The sequence below is a fragment of the Capronia coronata genome (assembly GCF_000585585.1).
Source record: "Capronia coronata CBS 617.96 chromosome Unknown acBCG-supercont1.5, whole genome shotgun sequence".
In the NCBI taxonomy this organism is placed as follows: domain Eukaryota; kingdom Fungi; phylum Ascomycota; class Eurotiomycetes; order Chaetothyriales; family Herpotrichiellaceae; genus Capronia; species Capronia coronata.
In genome coordinates, this window is record NW_006912897.1 from 1,602,823 (window position 1) to 1,615,961 (window position 13,139).

Genomic DNA, 13,139 nt, shown 5'->3' on the forward strand with positions numbered 1-13,139 from the left:
TCAAGATCCTAAAGAACCTGTCGATAACCCCAATGCCTCGTGACATTTACTCCCATCTGGTAGAACCCATTACCAACTAATCACAACATGTCGAAGCGGAGTTGGCAAGAGGCTAATCTGCCCTCCCCTCGGTCTGCTGCAACAAGCCTTCAACAAGCTGGTTCTTCGACGTCGCCCCATTCCTATGCCTCGCCTGCACAACCCACCTCGCCGAGAAAGATACGCAGTTCCATGGACGAGCCTCCTCTCCTAGCCAAAGGCCCTCCGAAACCGCAACGAGCCAATTCCGTCAATGGTATCCATGGCGATTCCAGTAAACTGCCCGGAATATCAAGAAAAGTGAAGGCATGCGCAGCATGTCGCAAGCAGAAAGTATGTAGCCTGCGGTTCATTGCCCCTACGCGACACTAAATGGTTGAACTTGCAGATAAAATGTATTATGCACGGAGACCCTCCATGTCAGCGATGCAAAGAGCGAGGGCTGTCATGCCGACTAAACAAGAGTCTACAAACCCTCATGTCGGAGGACTCGAAGTGGAAGGCGGCAGTCACGAAAGACGTAACGTCGCTCTATTCCACCGTGGAAGAGATAGTCCGAACACTTCAATTGCCGGCATTACCGCAGATGCTTACATCGACGCAAGACCCAGCGATATTTTTTGACCAGGAGGATCACAATGACCAAGACGATGAAGATCAATCGCTTGACAATTCGCCCAAGGTTACACCCGTCGCCGACAACTTGTCTCACGTCCCGATTGAGTCATTGTATCAGATCACCGGCATGCGGTCTTTGCGAGCGACGGAGAATATAACGGAGGACCAGTCGCGAATATGCAAACAACTGCGTGACACTGATTTCATAGCCCGAGGCATCATCAAACTAGAAGAAGCCGAGCATTTGGCTACCTACTACCTGAGCAAACTCGATCCATACATCTGGCATATGTGCATGGGTTACAAAGATCTCGAGTCCTTCCGACGGCGGTCACCCACCCTGACTGCCTGTATTCTGACCGTGGCCGCTCTTCATGACACAAAACTGGGTCATCTCTACTCCATATGCAGCAAGGAATATCGCAGGCTAGTGGCCAACGCCATGTTCGAAAGGAAGATCGACATGGAATACCTGAGAGCATTGGTGCTTGGTTCTTACTGGCTGAGCGACATCTCATGGACGCTCTCGGGATATGCCATTCGCCGAGCCACGGAATTCCAGCTGCGGCGGTACTACCATGATATTGCAGAATCAAACCGGTTCCCAGGCAAGGTAGACCAGGACACCCTGCAGGAAGCCATTGACGGACTCCGCGTACTATATGCCCTGTACATCTGCGACCATCATCTTTCTATTCTTTACGGTCGATCCTCCATTATGCGCGACAACGAGAGCTACATCACAGGATGGGAAGCATATCTTGCTTGCTCGTTAGCCACCGACGCCGACCGCAGAATCGCAGGACAGATCTGCCTAATGTACCTGATGAACCAAATCCGGGAGACGCTTGGTCCCGAAGACACAGGCTCGGTCTTACCACCTTCCGCTCTCAGCAAGATCGCGGGCTTTGAACGGGATCTGGACGACTGGATCGCAAGATTTTCCAGACATAGTAAGGCGAGGAGGTCCTTTTTATTGCATGCATCACTAACTGCCATATAGATCCAAGCAAAAAGATCGGTAATTGGCCGAACAAAGGCGCCATCATGCAGTACCACTGGGCCAAATTGTATCTCCAATCCTATGTGCTTCGAGGACTCCCTGAAAATGGGGCCGTCATTCCTGAAGCCTTTCTCGAGAATGCGTCGGCCGCTGTATTCGCGGCGACAGCGATCATCAATCTCCTGTTAGAGGATAAGGATGCGCAGCAAGGAATTGCCTACGTTCCACACCACCTTCACGGCATGGTCGCGTTCGCTTGTATGTTTCTGCTCAAGGTTGCCACCAGGCACAGCGAGCAGTTGTTTGTGGACAAGGCCCGCTTCCAGAAACTGATCGATGCGTTGGCTCAACAGTTCAAAGCCACCAACGTCGGTAAAGACCATTTGCTCCACCGGATGGCAGAGGGATTGGAAAAGATGGCAGAAACTCTTGGGGGATCGGCCCGTGCGAAGAGTCGCACAGTCAATGGCACAGACGGAGACCCAAGTCAATCATTGACATCTCCAAGTCTGGCCACGGGGAATGCTACCCCTGATCAGAAACCCCACAGGCAAGCTAATGCTCCGGAATACAACTCTTTGGAACCTGCCGCCTTCGATTTCGGGGATCCTGCCCTCGGACTTGGCATGCCATTCTTCGATTTCGAGGGGACAACCCTGGATGCAGGAGAATCGATGTGGAATTTTGCGACATAGGCGTGCATCCCGAGTTAAACTCCAATTTACTATAGCATGTTGAACTGGATGGCTGCTATATATACTGGTACTGTCACACGGTTGTAGTAAGCTCAGTATAGACATTGTCCTCTCTGTACCATTGTGCTCGTGTGCTCCTACTCTTCCCTGGTTATGTACATAGACTAAGGGACCATCAGCTTGAATGTATGTAGTTGATCTGGCCAATCACAAGAGTGGTAAAGAACATTGCCTTGGCAGGACTAGCGCCATTTTTGCAAAGCACTGCAGAGCCCATCATCTCGAACTGGAGCTCCCAAAGTGAGAGAAGGCAATCTGCTTCGAAGCTCGACAACTTCATCTCGCACCGCAGCTGCCCGAACCGCCCCTGCGTCCTCGCTCATTCCTCTCCATGGCGTCTCAGCGGCTGGCGCTGAACCTTCAGCGTTCCCTTCGAAGCCGGCAAGCTCTGAAGTCCATCCAATCTCCTCTCCGACGCTATGCCAACCCCGTCACTCCCACAAGAACAGAAAGCACGACGCTGTCGAATGGCTTGACCGTACGAAGCCCCGATACTGGTGCAAGGGACGGATGAGCTGATCAGTGATAGATTGCGACCGAGCATTCGCCATGGGCCCAAACCTCGACCGTGGGTGTCTGGATCGATGCTGGGAGTCGAGCGGAAACAGACAAGACGAACGGCACAGCTCATTTCCTTGAGCATCTGGCCTTCAAGGTAAGGACAATCGTGGAAGATGCTAGGACACAGGCTAAGAAATGAAGGGCACTGGGCGACGCAGCCAGCATCAACTCGAGCTCGAAATTGAAAACATGGGTGGCCACCTGAACGCCTACACCTCGGTATGAAAACCTATTTCCACCACAGTGGCCATGGGCTAACAGTATAAAACAGCGTGAGAACACCGTGTACTATGCGAAATGCTTCAACTCCGATGTACCCAAGACGGTGGACATTCTTTCCGACATTCTGCAAAACTCGAAACTTGATCCCGCCGCCGTCGAGCGAGAACGGGACGTGATTCTGAGGGAACAGGAAGAGGTAGACAAACAGTTGGAAGAGGTGGTTTTCGATCATCTACACGCCACTGCATACATGAACCAGCCTCTCGGACGGACCATCCTCGGACCCCGAGAGAACATCGAGAGCATCTCCCGTCAAGACCTAGTGGATTATATCAGCACCAACTACACCGCAGACCGCATGGTCCTTGTGGGCGCAGGTGGTGTTCCCCACGAGGAGCTGGTCAAGCTGGCCGAGAAGAGCTTTGGCTCGTTGAGAACTGCACCGGCGACATCGTATGCTGCCGAATTGGCCGCCGAGCAGAAGCGCAAGCCCGAATTCATTGGCTCCGAGGTTCGAATCCGAGACGATACCATTCCGACCGCCCACATCGCCATTGCCGTCGAAGGAGTCAGCTGGAAGGATGATGATTACTTCACTGCATTGGTGACTCAAGCCATTGTTGGTAACTGGGACAGAGCCATGGGTAACTCGCCATACCTGGGCAGCAAACTGAGCACCTTTGTGCATGCCAACAACCTGGCCAACAGCTTTATGAGCTTCTCCACCAGCTACAGCGATACCGGGTATGTTGTCACCACTTGTTCTTGCATGCGCGCTAGCTAACATCGCTCGTTCCAGTCTATGGGGCATCTATCTCGTCTCCGAGAACAGGACCCAACTCGATGACCTGGTGCACTTTACTCTTCGAGAATGGACACGACTCTGCTTCAACGTATCCGAGGCCGAAACGGAACGAGCCAAGGCGCAACTGAAGGCGTCAATCCTTTTGTCGCTTGACGGAACGACCGCAGTTGCCGAGGACATTGGCCGACAGATCATCACCACCGGACGACGAATGGAGCCCGCCGAGATCGAGAGAGTGATTGGAGCCATCACGGAGAAGGACGTGATGCGTTTTGCTACAAAGAAATTATGGGATCAGGACATTGCCGTGTCTGCTGTTGGCTCGATCGAAGGTCTGCTGGATTACAACCGGATAAGGAACGACATGAGCCGCAACACGGTGTAGAAGGTAGGCGGTTGTTCGATGGGAAAAATGCAGGATTGGGCACAGCTAGCTGGGGTAGAGGCTTTGTATTGTACAGTGCAGCAATAATGCGAAAAGAATTGCAGATATAGGCACGACTCCCGTTTGATTACCGTTAGATACGGACTCTTGGCGAGATTGCAACGGCCGGCTTACAGAGTACAGAGTCAAGGCTTTGGGTCTTTGCTCTTCGGCTTCTCTACTCTGTATCGCAGACGTGTGCAGCCTGCACCATCGACAAGGCTCCATCCACAGTCCCTCTTCGCCGCGTCTCTTCGCTTTCAGCTGAGCTTCTTATACCTGTACTACGTCGAGTCTTGCCTTCCATACCCAACGAGATCGATATCGAACACTGCTCGGTCTTCCGTCCCATACTTTGCCCACAGCGTTGGGCCGGGAGAAACTAAAAGGATGCCAGCAGAGGAGGCCGTTGTCTCGCGTGGGACCATGTAGTATATACAGAGGTTAAAAATGCCACCCACCAAATCCGGACCAATCTCTGACGACGGACGAACTATCGTCCGACTGGTCACAACTGTGTGGTTGCTTCGAGTACTTTACGCCTTTACTCTGTACCTAATAAAATGACCCCGAGGATCGAGAATGTTCCCTGTTCCCATTTATTACTACTATATTACTATTCTGGAAAAACCCTCGTCGTTGATACCTCGGCAATTTGGAGCATTTTACCTCTCTGTATACAACGATCGAGCTTTTCCATGACGCAAGAACTTTGTCAGTCCACAGTCTTTGTTCCATCAGTGCCTCGTCTCATTGCAATCTGCAATCTACATCCAATGCATCCATCCATAACCCGCATGCCATGATTGGCCACGAAGAGCTGTGGTCGAATTCCTTCTACACACTGCAGTAGATGCGATGGATACCCGGGGACATGCTTCAAACAGGAGGTAGGTCCGTTCCTCTAGTAGCTTACAAATAGCACGGCCTCCGATCATGATACAACTACTGTAAATATATAAAAGGGAGTATCCCAGGGTAAATGAAAGTGTTTGGCTGCCGTCGATTCGATTCGATCTATCAGGTTACCTATCTCTATCGCTCCGTGGCCCGTCCATATATATTCTGTGGCACACTCTCTCCCTTAAGGATTAGACATACATACCAGTATCACGAACTCTCTCTTGCCCCGCCGACAATGTCCACCAAAAACCTCTCGCTGATCTTCACCAAGATCCCCGAGGCGTTCCCCGTGCCCGGCGAACACCTCACAGTCAAGGATGTAGGGTTCGACCTCTCGCAACCAGCGCCGCCCAACGGCCTGGTGCTGGAGACGCTCTACGTCTCGTTCGACCCGTACCTGCGCGGTCTGCTCCGCGACCCCAAGATCCCATCATACATGCCGCCGTTCCCGTTGAACGGGCCGGTCGTGGCGGCGTCGCTGTCCAAGGTACTCAAGTCCAACGACCCGGCGTTCCGCGAGGGCGACATCGTGCAGGACAGGCTTCCAGTGCAGCAGTACAACGTGTGGCAACCGTCCGAGTCGAGCCCCGCGAAGCCGCGCAAGATCGACCCCAGCGCCGGGCCCGAAGATATCCGCCACTACCTCGGGGCGCTGGGCATGCCCGGCCTGACCGCCTACTCGTCGCTCTATGAGATCGGCAAGCCGAAGAAGGGCGAGACCATTGTCGTCACCAGCGCCGCGGGCGCCGTCGGCCAGTTGGTCGGCCAGCTCGCCAAGCACGAGGGCCTGAAGGTCCTGGGCAGCGTCGGCAGCGACGACAAGCTCGAGTTCATCACCAAGGAGCTCGGCTTCGATGGCGGCTGGAACTACAAGAAGGAGAAGTCGACCAAAGATGCCATCAACCGTCTCACGGACGGCAAGGGCATCGATATCTTCTACGACAATGTCGGAGGCGAACAGCTCGAGGGGGCTTTCGACACTTTGAACCTGTTTGGCCGGTAAGTCGAACACCATCTTTTTCGTTCTGGACAGATAGAGCCCCCCGCCCCGGCTCTCAAAAGGTCCAGTCGATGGAGGACCGGGGTTCCATCTACCAAAAATATCTGGATGAAAGCCATCGTGTGTAGTACAGTATACTGACATTTTCGGTCCTCTTTTCTAGGATTGTCGAATGCGGCCAAATCAGTCAATACAACCTCCCACCCGACCAGCGCTATCCGATCCGCAACACGTTCCAGACCGTAGCAAAGCGGATCACGATGACAGGATTCATGGTCGGCGACGCCAACATGGGGCCTAAGCACTTCCTAGAGCATCAAAAGAACGTCGGCACCTGGCTCAAGGATGGCAGCTTCAAGGCTAAGATCCACGAGTGGCAGGGCATGGAGAATGCCGCCGATGCTTTCGTCGGTATGTTGAAGGGCGAGAACTTCGGCAAGGCCGTGTTGAAGGTCAAAGTGTAAGAATAGTATGAAGGTTCGCTCCAGCTTGAGCGCATTCGGCATCGGGATGATGGTCGGCACTTGGTAGTAGACTTATAGCAAGTTCCCCTGTAATCAAGAAGAGACTTGAAGTTGCTATCGTCTTGTCGAACGCCATCGTTCTTGAGTGGAAGAGTAATGTCTTGTTCGATATGGCATAAAAGGCACTGCATGTAGAGAGATATTTCAGTAGTCGAGCGATGACAAATGACTCTTGTCTGTAGATAGAGACCATTGACGGATAATGGAGCATGAAGCCTATATCCAACAAATTAGCAATCCAAGTACTAGCTACTGATAACGGAAATGCAGAGTGTTTCTGTACAACCTTTGATTTCTTCTCCCGGCAAACATGATCACAGAGAGTGACGCCGCAGGCCTCCACAGGCAGAGATGGAAATCCGAGATATCCGTACACTCACAATGGCAGACATCTGACCTCTCCAGGCCCACGTCGAAGCAATTTGATAGGAGCCCCGAGATCTTAGACATGAGAGACCATGATCGTGGTGTAACGCCACATGATCATATATATCCCGCCGGCTAAGCCCGTCTTATTGAGATGCACCATTTCGGGAGACATCACGCAGTTAGGTGCGAAGGTTCCGCATACTTAACCAAGCAAGAGTCTCCCCTGCAGACCAGCAAAGCTGCTTCGAGGGATACGGATGCGGATGCGGATGCGGATGCGGATGCGGATGCTTGGCTGGGCAGGGCGACAATTGTAAAGCCAGACCAGCTGCTGAGCAGACGACGTACCCATCACACTCAGCTCGTCGTATGAATGCTGCAATGCCTGCCTGGACAGGTCAGACCATGTGATCCATCCGACTGGAGTGGTGAGCAGGCCGTGGTGTGAAGGCCTGGCATGTTCCAGTGCCCCAGGATAGGAGTTACCCCCAAAGTTACCTCAGCGACTCAACCACCATAAGTCCGACTGGTCGGTCATACTATGGTGTTCGTTTCTGTCCGACATACATGGCTTTGAGCTCCTGCAAAGGAGGAATACTTTCCAGCATCCCCGGCTGCAGCAACGGCCACAAAATCCCACACGACGGTTTGGCAACTCCACTTCCACCTCCACCTCCTCCAATTTGGACCTCGACAGTCTTGGTCGGCGTCACGACAACGTCGCAAACGGTATCGAATTCTTCCGGGCGCAGTTCCTCGTCCAGAACCTGACAATCGTGCACCACTGCAGCCACGACCGTGTCCTGGTCCACGACGCCTAGCATGGACAGCATTGCCCACTCCAGATCGAAGAACCCGTGTCCCTTGCCGAAGCGCACGCCGCGGAGATTGATGGCGCCCGTGCCCGTCACCATCAACGGAATGCGCCACCGTCTGGAGACAATGTCTGCCAGCGTTACGTGCTGGCCCAGACGCTCCATGCCGTCCAGCGTCGCGGCGAGGCGGAAATCCGACGTCGCGATATGCTGCGGGTCTAACACCCAGAAGCCCCGGCGAATGGCGTAGGTCGTGATCAAGATCGTCTTGCCATCTCGTAGCGCTTGAAGGCGCAGACTCTCGAGGCAGTTGTCGGGCGTGATGAAGAGGATATCGCTGCTGAGATAGATTGGCAGTTGGACGAGTCGTTCGGTCGCCCGGTCCGAGCCGTCAAAGTCGGCGATGAAACTGCTAAAATCGAAATGGTGCCGAGAGTCCGGTCGGGCTACTTTCAGGAGTGGCTCCCACACGCGTTTGCGGACGTCCACTTTCCCCTCGGCAAGACTGGTCATGTTTGTTGTGGTTCAAGTTGTTGTCCCTGCGGTCCGAGGTATGAAGTACTTAGAGATTGAAGAGAGTAGATTAGAGCACTTGGTAGGTACTACTACTACCTAGTAGTCTGAAAATAAGTGGTAAGTACAATGACGGATATCTGGAGTAGCTCTCGGCAATCATGTACGATGTAAGAGAAGAGGCTGGATGTTGTCGGCGTTGGAAAAGGGGTTGTGAATGAGATGATAAAGACATATTAGTAGTATATCGCATTATCGATATGAGATTAACCGCAAAGTATCCTTTATCGATTACTAACTCAAGTACCACGTAGTACTACCACGTAGGACTCAACAATCTTTTCTAGATGGCGCTGGCACAGTAGTACCATACACTTCAGTGTGTGGTTCCCTCCGCAGGGACGCAGTCGGCAAAAAGGCTATTGTACCGTGAAACCACTATGGCCAAGGTCAGCATCATCGGCCCACGAAGACTGATACGTGGTATCATCAGGTTTCCGAACTTACCCATCAACAACAAGACCAGCCCCGTACATGAAACTGCTCATAGGAGACGCCAGGAAGGCGATGGAATCCGCGATCTCCTCCGTCTCTGCCAGTCTTCCCGCAGGAGTCCTCTCGATCTCCTTCTGCATGGCGCCGCTTGCGGTGGCCTCTTTCAACAAGGGGGTAGCGACATACCTGAAGTATGAAGGGATTGACATTTGTTTAGCAAAAAGATCAACCGGGACGACATTGACTGAAGTTCCGTTGGATAAAGCTTACCCTGGACAGATGGCATTGATTCGAATGCCGTGCGATGCATACGCTACGGCGTCGGTCTTGGTGAAGCCCAACACGGCATGCTTGGACGCCGTATATGCCACTGCTGGGATGTGCATCGCTGTCCCGACGACTCCGTACATGGATGCCATGTTCACGATCGTTCCTCGGCCGTATCGAACGGAACTGGTTGAAATGTTAATCACAGTTCGAACATGTGGGAAAGAGGAAGAGGAAGAAGAAGAAAGAGCAGGATGGCTGGCTTACTTTGGTTCCAGCGGCTCCTGCTTCAACATCTGTCTGATCTCTGCTCGAGAACTCATCCAGACACCGTGCATATTGACCTCGACGACTTTGCGCCAGTCCGCCGTGCTCAGGTCGGCTGACGCGTCCAATGTCCCTGAAATGCCGGCGTTGTTGACGGCATAGTCGATCCGGCCGAATTTGCTGGCCGTCGCCGCCACGGCGTCGTCGATGGCTTGTTCGTTGGTCACGTCGAGTTGCAGGGGAAGCACTTCGACGGCGGGGAATGATTTCTTGATCTCTGCGCCGACCTGTTTCACCGCCGAAGCGTTCAGGTCGGCGATGGCTAGGGCTTTTGCGCCGTGCTTCGCGAACGAGAATGCGGTTGCTTTCCCGATACCTGGAGATAGGTTAATCTCGCGTCCCTCATGCCGGTGATTTCAAGGAAGCGGTCAAACTCACCCGACGCAGCGCCCGTAATGAATCCGACTCCTTTCAGTATCGACGCCATCGGATGGGTTATGATAGATGTTTGTGTCTTTTCGCACAGGATGGGTTCGATAGATGGTACTTTGTGGAACTTGAAGGGATGGACTTGGACGACACCATTGTTGGGTGATGTGCCTGGGTACAGCTACTCAATCTATACTTGAAACTGGTGTAGTCAAATACAGACTACTCGTAGTGTACTACTACTAGTATCTCGTGCCGTAAAGTGGTGCGATTGTATGCCGAGGCCGAGGATGTGGCCAAGGCTGTGGCTGTCAACATCACCTGAGGATTGAGATGCCTTCTCCTCATTTGGTTCAGCCTCGCCCCGTCTCTTGTAGACAGTCTCCACGCAATCTGCTGGCCTGGTTCCGATTCTGAATGTTCATACCATCTCCTAGGACCATGCATAATTCTGTGCAATCCAGTACTACTGCAGCAAGTAGTTGAATGATATCACCGAAAATACAAAGATCCGGCTATATTTCTGAGATTTGGGAAGGCAGCAGATTGGACGCTCTATCTAACCAAGACCCCGGACTGGAAACCGCAAAATAACTTGGATCCAAGCGTGCGACGGATCTTCAATCCTTCTCATAATGTTCTAGAAGGCACCAAACCGCTTCCTTCCTGACTACTCACACCCCAGCCATTATGGATGCAGCTCGAAGAGTGGCATGCGCGCCGTCGTCCTACGTACTTCCCTCGCTGTTGACAAGTCAACACGCATTATCACTGCGAGATAACAGCCTTTCTCATGCGTGCCTTTATGTACGTGAGTCAAGCAACGGTGTCAGGGAACATTTTTTGGGGTAAATATCGGGAATATCATCCCCAGAGAGAAAAAGGGGGCTGCGTCAATCCACGGTTCTGTTGCCGCTGCCGCTGTCAGTATATATATGATATTAGTAGGATAGGTTGAGCTTCGTCCTCCTGAGAATCTCAAGCTTGCTGTGACTAGCACTGGCAGCCAGTCTGAGGAGCACAGGGAGACTAACATCGATGAGAAACATAGTGAGGTAGGTATTTCATGCATTACTGGATTCTCACAACTCCACGCAGTCCGGGGAGAGCATAGAGCATGGGCCCCTACTCATACATCATAGGAATACCATGATACGTAGATACTTGACCTGCGAATGCCGTCAACCGGACCACAGGGCGAGAGGAAACAGCACCCGAGAAAGCAATGATGAAATCAATCGACTACCTAGGGATACGAATGTTCCTGTTGCCCACTGCAGCAGCTCGGAAGCGCTCGGGTTCTCCAAGTCTTGTCCGAAAATTGCTGTAGAGAAGGAAAAGGAAAAGGAAAAACGGTCTGGCCCGAGGCCTGGAGTCGATTATTCCATGTCGGTTCTCCCGGGTTTGCTCCGGTTTGCTCCAACAGAGCAGAGCTTTCAAGTCTGTCAGCAAACAACGACGGGTGTCGATTGGATGGATGGATCCACGACGGCAAATCCCGTCTTCTCATTCATTATTGAGTAAGATCAAGATGATCCAATGATCCATCCATTTATCTTATCTCAATCCTCGATTCTCAATCAGCGTAGGATTGGGAACAGAAACACAATGAATTATGAGTAGCTGAGCTCCTCCCCGCGGTCTCAAGCCGTACGTAGGTCAACAAGATGTAGATGCAGATGCAAAATAAATTCATTATCGTATATATAAAGTGTCCTTTGTCCTTCCAAGGGATCTGCCGTATCGTCATTCGTTGTCTCTCATTAATATGTATGCCGGCTCCCTCTTAGGAGAAGTCTTTGCAAAGTCGTAGAAGAACCATTGAAAACCCAGAAACAACAACAACCAGATAAGGCGCCTGCTCCCCTCGCGTCGGAAAAGAAAAAAAGAATCCAAACAAAGGCATCTGCCAACAGTAGACGAAAAGCTTCTTTGGAACTTGAAGCGTGCGTCTCTCTCTCTCGCTCTCTCAGTCGTATCTTGGTACCTGTGGCATGCCTCCAGCGTCGCAGAGAGATCGAAGATTTCAACAAGCTGTATTGTTCCAAAAAGACAGTGTATGCCTGGCAAGTTGGCTCATGCAGTTGGCACCGGCCGTATGAGCACATAGCCCGTGGCTGTTATCCAAGCCCATAACCGAATCGACACTGGGCGTTGACGTGGACTTCGTGATGCGTGAATTGGAGCATGATTATCTGCCCAGTGATGTTGATGGTGTTGAGCAGATGTGTAAAGATGCAGTGGGAATATCGAGAGACGCCGACCATCAGAAAAGACCTGCTGCATTCAATCCACTGCTCGAGGTGGAAAGAGGTGTCAATGGAGTGTCCTCGGCCGTCCTCGGCTGTCATCGTCCACGCGGGTGTGATTCACCAAACAGTATTTCCAGGTAAAATGAAAAATGATAGTGATCCGGGGCTGGTACCCTTTCCGAACATGCCACCGTCCTCATGATGTCGACGGCGAGCTCCTCGTGGATTCTGTCAATTGGCTCTGAGCCCGTTCAAGTTCTCTCTCGGCTTTGGCTTTGGCGGCCTTGACACGGTTCGAGGCCTTTTCAATGGCCTTCCTCCTCGACGCACTCCATTTTGTGACCTCTCCGGCGTAGTAGAGTCGATATGCCACATCGTTGTTGCTGACATCACCCTTCACCGCATGGATGGTGTACACGGGGCCGAATTCGGGGTCGACATACTCCTCGACCATTTCCAGGCCCTTTTTCTTCAGCTGAGTATTAAGGGATTTCATTTTGGCATACATTGTGGGAGGGTAACCCGGAAGCCGGACGAACAGGTAAGATATATACCCTGGACCACTGTTGACACCACGTGACCGGGAGTGCGGCCGTGGAGTAAAATCCGAGTTTTGACCGCCGACCAAAAAGAAAATTTCTCAAGCCACTTTTTCTCTACCGCCAGAGCAAGATGTGATGAGGCTGACCGGCTACTGGGCTAAATAGTACCTGGCAGGTAGCTGTCAACGAGGCTGGACGACAATGACGTGCATCGGTCGGTTCCCATGCCCGGATGATGATGGTTCGATCTATCGTGACATTCAGCACAAGCTCGGATCCGTCAGATGTAACTCACCAGGAACCTGATCGATCCGATGGTTGTCCTTAACAGTCTGT

At 52.2% G+C, this 13,139-nt stretch overlaps 6 protein-coding genes across 6 annotated transcripts; 3 read left to right on the forward strand and 3 right to left on the reverse strand.

The window, feature by feature from the left end:
• Positions 1–87: 87 nt before the first annotated feature.
• Positions 88–2,355, forward strand: A1O1_06242 (uncharacterized protein; the record flags this gene model as incomplete). Its single annotated transcript, XM_007727121.1, has 3 exons — positions 88–372; positions 428–1,610; positions 1,661–2,355. 3 exons carry the CDS (start codon positions 88–90, stop codon positions 2,353–2,355), a joined length of 2,163 nt encoding a protein of 720 aa, XP_007725311.1.
• A 391-nt stretch (positions 2,356–2,746) lies between these two features.
• A1O1_06243 (mitochondrial-processing peptidase subunit beta) lies at positions 2,747–4,388 on the forward strand (the record flags this gene model as incomplete). Its single annotated transcript, XM_007727122.1, has 5 exons — positions 2,747–2,893; positions 2,945–3,070; positions 3,118–3,195; positions 3,248–3,942; positions 3,998–4,388. The coding sequence occupies 5 exons, from the start codon at positions 2,747–2,749 to the stop codon at positions 4,386–4,388; spliced, it is 1,437 nt and encodes a 478-aa protein (XP_007725312.1).
• Positions 4,389–5,565: 1,177 nt separating this feature from the next.
• Positions 5,566–6,794, forward strand: A1O1_06244 (uncharacterized protein; the record flags this gene model as incomplete). Its single annotated transcript, XM_007727123.1, has 2 exons — positions 5,566–6,329; positions 6,494–6,794. 2 exons carry the CDS (start codon positions 5,566–5,568, stop codon positions 6,792–6,794), a joined length of 1,065 nt encoding a protein of 354 aa, XP_007725313.1.
• Positions 6,795–7,762: 968 nt separating this feature from the next.
• On the reverse strand, positions 7,763–8,551 carry A1O1_06245 (uncharacterized protein; the record flags this gene model as incomplete). Its single annotated transcript, XM_007727124.1, has 1 exon — positions 7,763–8,551. One exon carries the CDS (start codon positions 8,549–8,551, stop codon positions 7,763–7,765), a length of 789 nt encoding a protein of 262 aa, XP_007725314.1.
• Positions 8,552–9,054: 503 nt separating this feature from the next.
• Positions 9,055–10,067, reverse strand: A1O1_06246 (uncharacterized protein; the record flags this gene model as incomplete). Its single annotated transcript, XM_007727125.1, has 4 exons — positions 9,055–9,232; positions 9,317–9,499; positions 9,581–9,956; positions 10,019–10,067. 4 exons carry the CDS (start codon positions 10,065–10,067, stop codon positions 9,055–9,057), a joined length of 786 nt encoding a protein of 261 aa, XP_007725315.1.
• Positions 10,068–12,457: 2,390 nt separating this feature from the next.
• On the reverse strand, positions 12,458–12,757 carry A1O1_06247 (uncharacterized protein; the record flags this gene model as incomplete). Its single annotated transcript, XM_007727126.1, has 1 exon — positions 12,458–12,757. One exon carries the CDS (start codon positions 12,755–12,757, stop codon positions 12,458–12,460), a length of 300 nt encoding a protein of 99 aa, XP_007725316.1.
• Positions 12,758–13,139: the final 382 nt, after the last annotated feature.